The 16,025-nt window shown below is 43.6% G+C and overlaps 1 protein-coding gene across 1 annotated transcript; it reads left to right on the forward strand.

The window, feature by feature from the left end:
• The first annotated feature begins 317 nt into the window (after positions 1-317).
• On the forward strand, positions 318-15,637 carry LOC131835452 (multiple C2 and transmembrane domain-containing protein 2-like). Its single transcript, XM_059179745.1, has 2 exons — positions 318-967; positions 15,581-15,637. Exons 1-2 carry the CDS (start codon positions 419-421, stop codon positions 15,635-15,637), a joined length of 606 nt encoding a protein of 201 aa, XP_059035728.1. The 5' UTR covers positions 318-418.
• Positions 15,638-16,025: the final 388 nt, after the last annotated feature.

Raw genomic sequence — 16,025 nt, forward strand, 5'->3', positions numbered from 1 at the left:
AGTTCCATTCATGACTAGAATTTTTCTATGGCTCCTCTGACAAAAATGTTAAAAATTCAGTGTCTTAAAAATGCTTTAAGGGGGGCGCCTGGGTGGCTCAGTGGGTTACAGCCTCTACCTTCAGCTCAGGTCATGATCCCAGGGTCCTGGGATCAAGCCCCACATCAGGCTCTCTGCTCAGGAGGGAGCCTGCTTCCTCTTCTCTCTTTCTCTGCCTGCCTCTCTGCCTACTTGTGATCTCTGTCAAATAAATAAATAAAATCTTTTTAAAAATGCTTTAAAAATATTTGTAAACATTACCAACAAAATGTTTCCATCTCAGTCTCTTAGTGGAACGTGTGAGATTTTCCAGTCACATCTTACACTTCGATGTGCTTAGATACTACCGAGAAGGCTCATTTGTGTTCTCTCTCCTCACATGGTATTTTCTAGGAGCCGCTGCGGTTGTTTCCCACACAGAGGAGCTCTCTCATGGAGTGACTTCCTGGGTCTTCAGGCAGCCATGGAGGATAAACCGTCTGTCTGGGGCTCTTTGAAACAGTGGACCAGGCCTTTGTTAATCAACCTGAGCAAGAGGAGGGTGAAAAAGAACCCAAACAAGCCCCTAGACCTACGGGCAAGGCGTTCCCTGGACCGCCGCCTCAGCCTCTCTGTCCCTGACCTCTTGGAGGCTGAGGCCTTGGCCCCAGAGGGCAGGCCTTACTCTGGGCCCCAGTCATTGTACACCTCGGTGCCCCGCAGCCTGTCGATGGCGGGGATCTTGCCCAAGAGCAGCAGTAGCTCCTTGAAACAGTCTGAGGAGGAATTGGACTGGAGCCAGGAAGAAGCCGGATACCTCCGTGTGGTGGAAACGGACTCCGAGGAGTCCTATGCCTCTCCCGCCGAGGACAGGAGGCCTTCTAGCAATGGCATCCTGGATCTGCTGCAGAAGACGCCGGCTGGAGACGAGGCCCTGGAAGAGCCAGAGGTGAGACCAGGGCTGGGCACTTTCCTGCTCCTTCTTCTGTTTTTCTCCTTTCTATGTGTACTCCTTGCCCTTGGAAGATTTGGTTTGGAGTTATTTTTGTGGTTCGCTTGGATGGAGAGAATGTCATTTATAAGAATTTGAATTCAGGTAATATTGATTGCACCCACTGTTCCCATTCGTTTTAGGGTTGGCCTCTATGTATTTTAAAACTATTACAAATAACCTCTCTGGGATACTTTAAGGCATTAAAAGCCCTATTGGATGAGTTTTCCTTTTTCCATGTTCCTGGCAAAGAAATTAAGAGCATAACTTTTCCTCGAACTTTTTGCATTAAGTGTGTGTGTGTGTCTCCACCACTGCTCAGTGTTAAGGTAGACGAAAATGCATGTTAGTATTCCTTTAAAAAAAAGATGAACCATGAAATACTGTGGACTCTGAAAAACAGTCTGAGGGTTTTGGAGGGGCGGGAGGTTGGGTGAGCCTGGTGGTGGTATTATGAAAGGCACGTATTGCATGGAGCACTGGGTGTGGTGTGTAAACAATGAATTCTGGAACACTGAAAAGAAATTTAAAAAATTTTAAAAAAATAAAAATTAAAAAAAAATTAAATTAAATAGATCAAAAGTGTTCCTCAAATGTGGAAGAGGGAGGTTGAAGACGTGGAGTCAAAGTACAATCTTTGGATGTCCTCTTGCTGGCTTTTAAGGTAAATGAAGGACACATGAACCATCGAGTACAGGTGGCTCTAAGGCTAGGATAGAAAAGAAAACATAGTCTCCCCAGACTTCCAGAATGAACTCTCCTATGCAGACAGTGATTTTAGCTTATGGAGACCTAGTTCAGATTTCTGACTTCAAAAACTATCAGAGAATAAACTGATTTGTTTTAAAAAAAAAAGATTTTATTTATTTATTTGAAAGAGAGAGAGAATGAGCAGAGAGAGGGGGAGAAGCAGACTCGCCTGCTGGGCATGGAACCTGACATGGGGCCTGATCCCAGGACCCTGGGATCACGACCTGAGCCGAAGGCAGTCGCTTAACTGACTGAGCCACCCAGGGACCCCTGCATATTCATCTTCCTAAGAAATGTATGAATGTGTGTCTCCGTTTGACTGTCAGAGGGTTTGAACTTGCTCCAGTCTCACTTGTATGTGTGTGCATTTGTGTGTGTTTGTGAACCACGTGTGCATGTTTGCCTGTGGACAGCTTCACTTGCATTCTCTAAAAAAAAACCTGAAGGATGCAAATTCTTATGGTTTCATTGATTTTTTAATGCTTTAGTATTTTGATGAGATAAAATAGCCAAATACAATTATGAGAAAATCTTGTCTATCTAGAACACGTTTAATATAAATTCAGTCCCCAGATTAGTAAATCATGGTGACTGGTTTAATCAGTTTTTTTTTTTTTTTTTTTTTTTTTAGTTCCCGATCAATGACACTAAAGTAGGTTGCAGCTTTGAGGGAAGAAGTGAATTTTTTTTGTGGAGACTCTAAGTTTTTGTTATAATTGCATACAAACCTGGATCTTCAACTGGGATTTTTGTTATTCAACCAATTTTTTTTATTTAACCAAAGACTGTTATATATTGGGGTGTCATATATTTATATTTAATTGTGTCATATATTTGGGTGTCATTATGGAATGGATCTTGGATATCTGGAGTACATTGTGACCAGATTCCTTTGGAAACTTGATGATAAGTCATGATTAACCATTCAATGATTTAATTATCTTTTTCCTTACTACTTACTTTTATGAAATTCTTTTTGTAACCATGTTGCAGTTTTTACCATTGTTTATAAATTTGAAATATGTTTTTCCAGTAATCAAAATATAAATCAGGTGAATTATTAAACATAATTCATAATTTATAGTTCAGTGTGAAGGGGGTAATTATGTCCAATGTAGAATTGGATACTGAAGTTTACCTTCTTGTTACATTATTAACTGATCAGAAGAAAATGTGTGGTTTTTTTGGCTTTGATAGGCTAACACTCTCGGATTAGAATTCTTTTAAGATTACTTTTTTTTTTTAAAGATTTTATTTATTTACTTGACAGACAAATATCACAAGTAGGCAGAGAGGCAGGCAGAGAGAGAGAGGGGGAAGCAGGCTCCCTGCTGAGCAGAGAGCTGGATGTGGGGCTCGATCCCAGGACCCTGAGATCATGACCTGAGCCGAAGGCAGAGGCTTAACCCACTGAGCCACCCAGGCACCCATGATTACTTTTTTAAAAAAGATTTTATTTTTATTTATGAGGGAGAGAGAGAGAGAAAGCAGGAGCATGGAGGGAGGAGTGGGGGAGAGGGACAAGCAGACTGCCGCTGAGTGGGGAGCCTGACGTGGGGATCAATCCTAGGACCCTGATATCAGAACCTGAGCAGAAACCAAGAAACAGACACTTAACTGAGCCACCCAGGTGGCCCTGGAATATTTTTTTTTTTTTTTTTTAGGTTAATGCCGTGAAGTTGTTTTGCTGACTATAAATATTCGAGTACCTACTCTAACTCAGGCACCATAAAGGTCGTGACTAGAAATAGCGATGGTTAGGAAAGTAACCCTGCCTTTAAGTTATGAGGTATTAAGAGACAGCTTTGTGTAGCTCTAAAGGAATCTTAAGAGGCAAGAAAATATTGGAACTGTCTGTGCAAAACATCTAAGCCTTGCCTCTTGGCAGCCTGGTGGTTGGAGGATATCAGTGCGTGGGGACGGACACACTTTGTGACAGGACGTGAGGGCCTGCCCAAGCTGGCATAGATTTGATGGGTGAGGAAATATGGTGGACACAACTTGAAGTGTGAGTGGGGTAGTTAGGAGGTGGTGAGCATTTTGCTGCTCCAGACATAGGTGTTTGAGGAACTTTCCGGTGTGATGTGTGCTAGGAAGAGTGGTCTGTGTTGAGGGGCTGTTTATGGATGGTAAATGGATGGTTGGTAGTGGTTATTTTCTCTTCTCTGGGCTAAATGCAAAACTCTTGGAATAATTTAAGTAATTTTATTTTTAACTCACCCATGAGAAGAAAGCAAATTCTTTTTTTAATATTTTATTTTGAAGTCATCCGTGCCCTGAATCTGAGGTTCGAAACCACAACCCTGAGATTAAGAGTTATGTGCTTCATCAGCTGAGCCAGCCAGGTGTCTCTAAACCTCTTTTTTGAATACAAATCTTCTGCTTCTATTTTCCTATCCTAGGACATGCAAAGTAGAAACTGAGACTGATCCACCCATGGTCACTTGCGTACTACGTATCTGCTTTGTTTGCAGAGGATGGCGGGACTGGGCTATAGCTAATCAGGCCAATGGGATCACATGTGGTCAAGTGCATTGCTCTGTCTATCCCCCTTTTGAGCTCCCTTCCACCATATTGAGTGGGCTTCTCCAACTACCCGAGGATCTAAAATTTATTACATGGTATAGAAGTTACCACTCCCTTGCTTATCTTCCCCACTAGGCTGTGTAATTTGGTCTGTGGGTAGGTCTAAAGGAGTCATGTCTAATTTGTATTTGTTTTCTTGGGGCCTTACTGTGTGCCTGACATAGAGCATGTGCTCAATCACTATTTACATATGAGGAAATCAACGATAGTAATGTATCCATTCAGGTTCATACAGTTTTTATCAGTGTCTTTGTTGTAAGTACTCTTCAGTTTATAATTTCATTAAAGTCAGAATTTCTTTGTTTATTTGTTTAGGATTTTTTAGAAAGAAACATACTGTAAATGAAATTTTTATCTATATGATTTCACTGAAAACAGAGAGATTTAGACAGGTATAGACTTTTCAGCCCAAGTATGATACTAGCCTTAAATCTGAATGTGTTCTTCTGTCTTTTTTTCAATGAAGATGGAAGTTCTGGCGAATCCATGTCATGTGAGTTTGGGGGTTGGTGAATCTGTCTCTAGGATACAGGTTATTACTTTTCTTCCTGAATGAATAATAGACAGGTTACTATCACTCTCATGGAATGGGAGAAGCAATGAGGAGGGAAGAAAGGATTGGCGTGGACTGGGCTGTAGCTCGTCAGGCCTATGGGATCACATGTGGTCAAGTGCATTGCTCTGTCTATCCCCCTTTTAGCTCCTTCCACCATATTGGGGTACCACAAGGACAATAAGATGTTTGCTGAGTATTCTTGGTGTGGCTGATATTATCTATAGCTTTCCAGAGCAGGGAGGGGTAAAGCAAGGAACATCTGTGGTTCAAGTACCCATTGATGTTTGTCTCCCATGTTTTATGTCCAAGGACAACTTCAAGGCTGAAGCTACAGCAGTGGGATAACACCCCAGATAATGATGTTGGCTGAGTGTCTTCCAGTTTTTTCCCCACTCCTGTCAGGGTCAGCAATGAAGTGAGGCGTGGGCTTACATTTAGGCGAAATGGAATGAGAAAGCAAAGAATAAAATTAAGAGGGAAGAGGAAAAAGGGATGTGAGAATGTAGAGGCCACATGGAAGTCTGAAATAATCAAGTATGGAACAGTCTCACTGTCGTGCTCAACCATCCCTAAGACCAAAGTGGAAGAAAGTCATTTTAGAATAAAGGATGCATTTGCTGGAAGAGGATTCTCCAGACTTTTCTCTTGGGTCCCAGATTCATACCACACTGGATAGTCCACAGAAACCTGATCACAACTGGTTCTGGCAGAATTATGTCTCTCTGAAGTACTCTCACAGATACAAACATTTGTTTCTTGGCAACATCACCATTATGCACCGGGTGGCACCCGTGAAATGACATGAAATGATGTTAGACTGTTCCCCTTTCCTTGCTTCTCATGGTCTCTGTAATCTTCAGTGACCAATCTCACATCTGTCTTCTCCTCTCACATAAATTCTCTCAATCCTTCAAAGCCCAGCTGAAAATTTCTTTTCCCTGTCAGGGTTTCCTGACTATATATAATCTGTATCTTTCCCCTACCTTTGTTTACACAGCATGTCACTTTTGCTGTCATGGAACACTAACCTCATTCTGCTTTCTCTAGAAATCTGTAGAGGGAGAAAGGGTTTGGAGCAAATAGAGGGAGTAGGGAAGGGAAGGCAAATGGGTAGTTGGCAAAGGTGTCACTGAGTAAGACCCTGAGAAGATCACTAGTTTCCAAGACCTGTATTAACTGTCCACTGGCCATCTGGCTCAGAGTACCAGCTCATGATAACCCAATACCCATGAGACTGAGCTAGAAATTACAAATGGTGACTCATATGCAATGAGAATTAAATACTATATAGACTCTCATATTTATTTTGATATAAACAGCTCACTGTGTCATTATTGTCAAGTTATTTGGGAAGTCAAATCATAATGAGCATCAACTTCATTAAAGTGGAGTGAGCAATAATTATATCAGGGCCTAGAAATACTTTGGAGAACCTGTTGGGTGTATTGGCTCCCTGAAGTCAGCCTGCATTACAAGTCACATAGAATCAGGAGACTGTTTTGTGGACTCAAATCCCTGAGAAGAGAATGGATAGGTTCTGCACTGAATGGTGTAGATAGCCATCCATCTCCCAATAGCGATTGAATTCCGAAAATTCCGAATGAGGACTTGACATACTCACATTTTGTTGGCTTGGGCCAATGACATGATGCCCACATGCCAACCTGCCTAGGCCATGAGGCCAAGGTTCTTAGAGTCCTGTGGGCTGGGCTCTCTCTTCCCTCCATAGGGTTCAGGACTAAGTCCAAACATTCATCCAGGTCTTCTTGCATGACCTTGTCCTCTTTTGGATTGACACACTATTTGATTAGCTGTGTAATTATCACTTTCAGTCAGGCTGAGAACTTCACATGGTTGCCCGGCAACCAGATTGTCTCCTTTACATGACTTTTTATGTCTGGCCTCTGATGGATGAAAGGTGGACTTACAGTTTTATCTTGCTTGCTGTCATCACCAAAACTTGGGGATATGAGGTGGTAAAGGGCACCTTTTTTTATTGCCAAACGCCTCCACCATTTTGTATTTTCATTGGTTGTTTACAAGTTGGCATCTCTCTCTCTCTCTCTCTTTTTTTAAGATTTTTAAAAAATTTATTTGACATACAGAGATCACAAGTAGGCAAAGATGCAGGCAGAGAGAGAGGAGGAAATAGGCTTCGCTGAGCAGAGAGCCTGATGCGGGACTCGATCCCAGGACCGCAGGATCATGACCTGAGCCAAAGGCAGAAGCTTTAACCCACTGAGCCACCCAGGCGCCCCTTGAAGTTGGCATCTCTTATTAGACTTGGAACTCCTGAGGAACAGACACCATACCTTTTTTTCTTTCCATTCCAGCTTTCTGTACATCTCATTTATGTGGGAAAAAATACACACACACACACACACACATTTTAAAATATTTAATTATTTAAGTGGTGGGAAGAAGGAGAGGGAGAGAAAGAATCTCAAGCAGATTCTGCATGTTGAGCGTGGAGACCTGCATGGGGTTCAGTGTCATGACTCTGAGATCATGACCTGAGCTAAAACCAAGAGCTGGACACTCAACGAACTGAACCACCCAGAGGCCCTTACGTGAAATATATTGACTCATGTTTCTCCACAGCTGATTTTCAAGCTACAGGCCATGCTAGGTACTGTGGGGCTGCATGAATTTCCGCTGGGTTGGGGAAGGTGGTGATACGTGTAGGCCTGGGGGGGGAGGGTGGGCTCTAAAGGAATCCCTAAGTGTCAGGTTAAATACAGTTAAGGAGACCCAGGGGTAAAGTAGCTTCTTTTTTCTTCTTTTTTTCCCCTCTTGCCTTTGTTCTTCTCACTTCCTTCCCTGGTACTCATTTTATAAGATACTCTCTTCTGCTTTATAAAGTCCGGTATTTGGAAAATACGGAAAGTTGCCACTGGTTCCCCTCCTTGGTGTTGATGGAGTTGAGCATAGGCCCAGATTTCTCAAAGACAATGATGAAGATCTGAGGTGGTCCCGGCCCCTGATCATGCTGGATCACTGGGCAAGGTGAGTGGGGAGGAGTCATGTAGCAGGTGGTCAGGAAAGGTCCTCAAGAGGGAGGGCATATCCGCTCCAACTTAGGGAGGGAATAAGCCAAGTTGCTGAGTTTCATGCAAAATTTTAAGGCCAAAAAAAAAAAAAAAAAAACTGAAAGGCTCTTAGCTCAGAAATAGGTTGAGGGCACAAGCACCTGACATGGTTTGCATATTACATTTGTATTTATTAGTTATTATAGTGGTTTCTACCATTACATTTCCCAGAATGAAATGAGGGCCCAGAAGGTTTAATGACTTACCTAACATCATCAAGCTGGTGTTAGAGTCAGGAGCTAAATCCAGGACTGTCTGAATCCAAGTGCAAAACTCTGTGTACATCAGGAGTTTGGAAATGAGACGACTCAGAGCAGCTGATCTAAAAAAGTTGGTAGTCAAAGGGAGGTTTTTCTTTTTTAAGATTTATTTATTTTAGAGAGAGAGCTCACACAAGCAGGGGGAAGGGAAGATGGAGAGAGAGAGAGAGAAGCTCCAGGAGACTCCATGCTGAGTGCGGAACCCCCAATGCGGGGTTTGATCCCAGCACCCTGAGATCATGTCCTGAGCCAAAATCAAGAGCCGGGTGGGCGCTCAGTCGACTGAGCCACCCAGGTGCCCCTCGAAGGAAGGTAGTTATTTTTGTGTGTCCACTGTGCCCTTTTAAAGGTGAGTCTAATTATAGTGGTTGAATGGCCTTATTGTCGTACTCAGCGACTAATAATCCTGAATGAAAGGATTATTGCCTCCTACCACCACATTGTCCATGTAGTCACCCACTGGGGATTTCCTGACATTTTATTTGGCAGTTGAAGTTTTAAATAACTAGCTTTGGTGCTAGCTTATGCAGATGAGTTGAGTGGTTTAGAGAAGTACCTTACCTTATTGGGAGGTTTCCAGAAACACTACTAGGCAACCACAGAACTTCAGTTTTGTGACCACAGAGAAACACAGTGACAAAGCAGTACAGAGGAACTAGCTTACAGCTGGCACAACTGAACAGGTACATTAATTTCTCTACCTCTCAGTTACATGTTCTGTACTGTTAGTGATTTATCTCCAGAATCATTCCTCACCATCACCATGTCCACGAGACAGGCACGTCAGCCGTGTTCCAGGGTCTTTTGTGGGGTTGGCCTCTTTCTTCTTCTTTCCTCCCTCCTTTCTCCTCTGTTGAGTGCCTACTACGTGCAGATGCTGCTGTAGACACCAGGAACACAACCGTCAACCAAACAAACATCCACTATCTCGTGGAGATCTCATCCTGGTCCCAATGGGGGCAGGATACAGATATGTTCAGAGAGGGCCAGGTGTAATAGAGAAAAACAAAGCAGAGAAGGTGATTGGGAGTGCTTGAACAGAGAAGTCCGGAAAGACCTCTTCTGGGCTGGTCACATTTACCCAAAGACCTAGAGGAGGCAAGGAATTCAGGTGTGTTGGTGCCTGGAGAAAGAGCTTCTCTAGAGGAGAGAAGAGTAAGTGTACAGGCTCCAGGAAGGCAGAGGAGTGCCTGGTGTGATTCAGGAATAGCAGGGCAGCAGTGTGAGGGGACAGTGGTTGGGGATGTGAGTTACTTTGGAGGCTGTGTGTGTCATGTGGGCTTTCCTTTTCTGTTGGGCAAGCTTGCGAGACCATAGGGCTACCTGGGGGTACTAAAGAATGGGCTAAGAAGGATCCCTTTGGGCTCAATAATGGTGTTGCTCACAGGCAGGGGTAAGTAGTATACAGGTGGTGCTTATAACACCTGCTCTAGACCCTGGGAATAGCAGTAAGTAGAAGCTTTGCCTTGGAGAAGAGCCATGGAGGAAGCATGTACAGGTCGATGAGCTGTGCTTGGAAGGGGTGGGGGCACTGTCCTGAGACTTTATTACCAGCCCTCTAGCTCTGTTGTGATGAAAGTATCAGAGGGAAAGGGATGGTTGGAATGAAGGAAGGGACTTGGTTGGCTGACCACCTTCATTGAGCTTTTTCCTCCAGTCTTCCTAAACACATCCCCCACCTTAATAACAATCATACTAGTAAGACAGCAATACTAACAGAAAGGCCACACCAGTATCGCTTTCTGAGAGGTTACATATAAGGACCTGTGCTTGGTACAATATAAGAGTATTATCTCATGGGACCACATCTGTTTGGTTCCCTCTACATACAAGCAGCCTAGTAAAGTGTCTGGCCCAGAGACAGCCTTTCAATGAATTAATTTTTCTCCAAATAATCTGTAAAGTAAGTATCTTTTTCGGCCCTTTTGGAGATGTTCTCATGTCTTGAATTTTAAGTAAATTGTGCAAGAATCCAAAGATAGGAAGTAGACCAAGTAGGATTCGAAATCAGGTCTTTCTGACTCCCAAGTCTCGTCTACTCCGCACAGAGCTGGGCATTCTAATTTTGGATTCTCCTGGATCTGGGCACAGTGAAAAGAGTGGAGGACCCAGGACACTCCAGTAAAAGCCTAACTCTTTAATTTCCCTTCAGTAACCAATTATCCTGTTCACTTCGGCTTCCTTATTCGTACATCGGAGATACTGATGACAGCCTATGGGCCCCTTAACAGGAGCATGTGTGTATTTGTAAATTACAAAGTGCTAAAAAAGTGTAAAGGGGACCATTATTCTTTTAAGCTACCTGCTGGTGAAAACAGTGCGTGCAAGGTGAGTGGACAGATATACTGAGTGTGAAAAGAAAGGTTGATTATACCACAGGTTGGCAAACTTTTTCCACAAAGGGCTAGATAATAAATATGTCTAGCTTTGTGGCCCACAAGCCTCTGTCGCAACATCCCAGCCCTGATAGGGTATCGTGAGATCAGCCATAGATAAACATGTCAATGAATAGATAGGACTGTGTTCCAAAGTTTAAACCTTATCTGTAGAAACAAGTGGTGGGTTGGACGTTGCTGACCACTGCTTTATACTGACATGTGATTGAATAGAGCATATATGTATGTACACACGCGCGCACACACACACACACACACACACACACATGCACGCATGTGTGACTTCTACTTCTCATCTCAGTATCCCGGGGTAATCAAAGAGAACAATCTTGGGAGTGTGTGGGGGGGAATTAAATAGGTAGCCAACGATTGTACAGTCAATAGCCCCTTGAAAAGTTGTGTACAAATTTAACAGGCATAAACTCAGCCATTTTGTAGACCTGAATTTTTCTCAACCGACGTCTTAATTTTGTCTTCTCATCGCCACGTGTGTTGTTTTGAATCTGTCACTGTATCCAGGGTCTACATTGGGGTCTGTCCAGCCATCCCATCTCCTTCATGCATTTTGCTACTTTCTTTGTCTGGTAGGTGTTTGTGTGTATGAACGCTGCCATCCAGAGTGTCCCGATTCTCGGGAACCTAGATGCGGGTATGGTCATTAAGTAAATCTGTATCCATGTACTCTTTGCTATACTGACGTACTCTTGAGTGTTGTTCAGACACTGTAGAAGTGCTCTTCTCAGCCAGCGTTTTACTCACTTAGCTTTTCGGGATGTGGGTTTATGTCTCCTTGTATTGAGGTTTAAATGCCCAGCGATTGTTTACATGGTTTATAATTTGGCTTCCTGTGTGTGCTTCATGGTGAGAGCGTTCGATGAGCCCCATGGGAGGGGGTATTTGTACAAGATCACGCTTTGCTCACACAAAAGGAAGATGGTTACTCTCATCTGTGTTTTGCTCTTAAGATCCTTGGTGAGTGAGTAAGGGAGATTTTCTTTTTTATATCATTGGCCCATCCATGCTCATTTCTTCCCATATCGTGCTGAATTTTAATAAACCTGCATTCTTGCAGATAGAGGACTCTCAACTAAAGAGAATGCAAAATATAGTACCTTCCCACCAATTTCTATTTAGGTATAAGGAAATACCAATGCAAAGTCTGTGTCTTTAAAAACCAAACCAAACTGGGGCGCCTGGGTGGCTCAGTGGGTTAAGCCTCTGCCTTCAGCCAAGGTGGTGGTCCCGGGGTCCTGGGATCGAGCCCCGCGTCGGGCTCTCTGTTCAGCAGGGAGCCTGCTTCCCCTCCTCTCTCTCTGCCTGCCTCTCTGCCTACTTGTGATCCCTGTCTGTCAAATAAATAAATAAAATATTTAAAAAATTAAAAAAAACAAAAACAAAAACAAACAAACAAACAAAAAAAACCAAACCAAACCAAAAGCACAAAACCACTCACCCAAAAAGCAGGAATGAGAGTTGTGTGAGAGCTGGCTAACCTTATACTAGTTTTTATGCTAAAATGTTGGTGCTATATTTTTTTTAATGTTTCTATGTAATTAGACTGTTTTGTCATATTAAACGTTTTTCTTTTTTCTTTCTTTTTTTCTTTTCTTTCTTTTTTTTTTTTTTTTTGAGAGAGAGAATGCATAAGTGGTGAGGTGGGATGGAACAGAGGGAGAAGAAGAGAAAGAATCATAAACAGACTCCATGCCCTGTTCAGAGCCTGATGTGAGGCTCAGTTTCACAACCCTGAGATCATGACCTGAGCTGAAATCAACAGCTGGACACTTAACCTACTGAACCCCCAAAGTGCCCCTGTCATAGTAAACTGTTTAGTGCTCATGGTATTCAAAATTATTTATCTTTCCCTGAGTCCTTGGAAATCATTTGGTTGAAATGTTTGAAAACCACACTTGTTGGATAAATTACGACTCATGTATTCAGTGGAATACGATTCAGCAATGAAAAAGGTTTAATTTAAATGATTTATGCAGAGGACTACGTGGATGGGTTTCAAAGGCATTGTGTTGAGTAAAATATGTCAGATGTCAGGTTTGCATACGGTATGAATCCATGTGCAGGATATTCTGGAAAAGGTGAAACTACATGGGGAAGACAGGCTGAACCCCAGTGGCCTTGAATGAATGAGTGCTATCAGAGAACAGAACTGTTCTGTCCTGATTGTTGTCATGGTCCCACAAATCTATACATGGCTTAAAAATTGTAATGCTGTACACAACAATTTTTGTGTGTTAACTTTTCAAAAGTCAAATAAAAAACAGAGTGCTTGATTATGCTTGTTGAGAACATCAACAATATATCCTCGTGATTGTGGGATACCAGGGATTCCTATGAGGAAAGTCATAACTGTGCTCTTTTTAAAGAACTCATTGATGCAGTTACTAGGTTTACAAACAAGTGAATTCATTTAACTTCTACTCAGTGGATAATACCTTCGTCTCTATGAAGAATGGAAGGGAATAGTCAAGGTTATGTGTCCTCCAGCGGCCGTAACTTGGTCCTCAGTGCCTATGTAGCATTTCTGCTCTTCTTTATGTGATCACTTTCCTTCGTTGGTGTGTATATATGGTGTGTGACAGTTACGGTGGCTGTGGGAACCATAACTTTAAGTTCTGTGACTTTTCTGTGAGTAAAACCAGCCATAATATTGAATTAATGTCATTCTTCACATTTAATTTCCATATTGTTGTAAGTGGAAGACTTGTCACATAATTGAGTAAGAGCTCTGTGCTCATGTTTGATAATGTGTAAGTGACGGTGGTTGTGTGGACTCATTTTGTCCCTTAATTAATGTTATCATTAAGCAGAGGCCAGTTTGGGGGAGAGTATGTTGGGTGTTCCCCCTGAGGGGTGATGCTTTAAAGCCCCTATCCGTCCACCATTCTCCTTGGTGATAGAAGATTCTGGGCCACCACAATCTTTGGATCTTTGGCTAGTAACTGTGCACTCTGAATGGAAACTTTGAGCCCAACACTGGTAGGTTTGTGATAGGTTTGTGGGACTGCAAAATGGGAGACATTACCAGTGGGTCTTCAGGCTGCAGAGGATCATACAGGAGATGTTTTTTGTTGGTTCTGCCCGTGAAGATGTGTCTGGTCTCTCTTGGCTTTGTAAATCAGGCAGAAGAGTTGCTAAGCTTCCAGGAAATAATAGTGTGCAGTGTAAAAGGCATGAGGGCAAACATTGAAATTGGGGGAGTAGAGTGAGATTCTGATTGTCTTCCTAACGCAGTCTTCAGATAGTCCTGTCCACACACCCTAGGATGTGTTTTTACATAGAGCAACAAGGGAAGTGTGAAGAGCCAGAGAGGAGGGTGACTAGTGAAGGCCCTGCTGGTGCCTCCCTTTCGGTCTACTAACAGGTCTCCCACACACAGGGTTGGGGATCCTTTCCTGTCTGGGCAGCGTTGGTCCTTCCAGGGCCAGGGGCCTCTAGTGGCTGTGGTGCTGGGAGCCTAGGGGAAAGGTCGAAGTGTCTGAAATCACTCTTGTGATCGTGATGAATGAATGAGAAGATGAATTATATACACAGTCAAGGGACATCAGGGCTGGGATGGGTGGAGAAAGAGGCCTGTGTGAGAACCACAGATGCAGGAGCCATGGGGCCTCCGTTCTAAGTGGGGAGGACGTGTGATGCTTCAGGCCATCCTGGGATCAGGGCCCATTTCTGCCTGGTTGTAGCATTTCATGATGTCACTGCCTGCAGAGGGGATGAACCAGAGGACCCCAGCTTGTCTGTAACCCCTCACATCCCCCCATCTCCGGGGGCTGCTGCTTGGGAACCCAGATTCTCTTGCTGCCTGAAGCTCTACTTGAGAGAGACACACACATACACAAGCCGTGTATGTGTATGTCTTGGAAGGTAGCCTACCCTCCAGGCAGGATCTCTGACTTGTGATTGGCCGTCCCTGATGAGCATTGTGGATTAGAAGGCCCAGTGAGTGACCACAGTGCTCCTGGTCCTCAGAGTGTCTACCCTCAAAGGTTCATGGTCATCAAAGCTGTCTTTGCAGGTTGACTGCCTGCCTCAGTTTTCTTGAAACTTTGGAGTTACCCAGCCTTGTTTGGAGGGAGAAATCCCATGTTTCTCACACAAGAAATCAGCCCTGGCTAAGGCACCAGCCCAGCAGGAACATATCCAAAATGCGGGAAGACCGTTAACTCATGTCCCTTACACTCTGCCTTTCTGTGCAGACAGCTGTCCTTATCTCCAACCCAGAACACCTCAAGGGGTCCAAGAGCTCTCCTGGACCCTGAATCTGCATCTGAAACCTGCACAGTGGATATGTTTACTGTATCCCACACTAACTACCGACCGTTTCCTTACCCTGTGGGATCATTTCATAGGTATCTTCAGTTAGGAAACCCACACCCCTCCCATTCTGAGCTTTCGTTCAGAATTCCATTTTTTATTTTTTTACTTGGGGATTGTACAGACTCTGGAAGATAAGGTGGGAGGAAGGTCTTCCAGATCACATTTTGAAATGTTTTCTCCTGAGCGATGAGCCGAGGTCTCTGCCATGTGATATGCCCACTTCTCTTTGGTTGCAGAGGACCAGGGAGGCCGGCGGTGGGAGGGACCTGGTGGGAGGGCTCAGGTGCTCCCACTTCATGCTGCCTGCCCACTAGAGCCTGGTTTAATGAAAGATGGCAGAGCAGCCTGGTGGTAGAGCAGAGTCAGCCTTGTCCGTCCTCCGATGGAGGACTAAGTTGGCAGAGGCTGTAGCCAGAGGGCCTCTACTGAATCCAACTGTTATCGCCAACCCTGGCCATGTCTGTGGGAAGGCAGCCTGCGCACTTGAAATTGACCATGCAGATGGCAGACTCAAAGCGAATGACCTGATAAAGGCTATCTATCCCTGTAGGCTGATACCATTTTGCCTTTTGAAAGCGGGATTTTTTTTTCTTTTTTTACAGAAGCTATGTGAAAGTGGTGATCTGAATGCTTCTCTGACATCCCAACAATTTGAATAACAATCTGTGAGTGATGTTCCTTAAAAACAAACACTGGAGTAAACATGATTTCTTAGCAAATGTGTGGATCTGTATTTCTTTGCCTGTTTTTAAAGCACGCCGAAGCAGATCCACCTACAAAGGCAAGCCTTGCACATTATGGCTGGGAAAGATTAATTCAGGGTCTATTGATCTGTCAGACTGGGACCGATTTTTCTAAAAATAGCAGCTAGGCAGTTGAGTGGGATGGTAAAGGAGACAAAGCCATTCGGAAGTGCTTTGAAACCTGGATGGGGGAAACTTTCAAAAGAAGGCTGTCAAGGGAGACCCAGCCACAAAATCAATTAATTGAATGTCCAATAAGTGAATGATAAATTACTTTATCTTTCCTTTCTCTTTGGAAAGACAA

The sequence above is a fragment of the Mustela lutreola genome, chromosome 7 (genome assembly GCF_030435805.1).
Source record: "Mustela lutreola isolate mMusLut2 chromosome 7, mMusLut2.pri, whole genome shotgun sequence".
NCBI classification, from domain to species: domain Eukaryota; kingdom Metazoa; phylum Chordata; class Mammalia; order Carnivora; family Mustelidae; genus Mustela; species Mustela lutreola.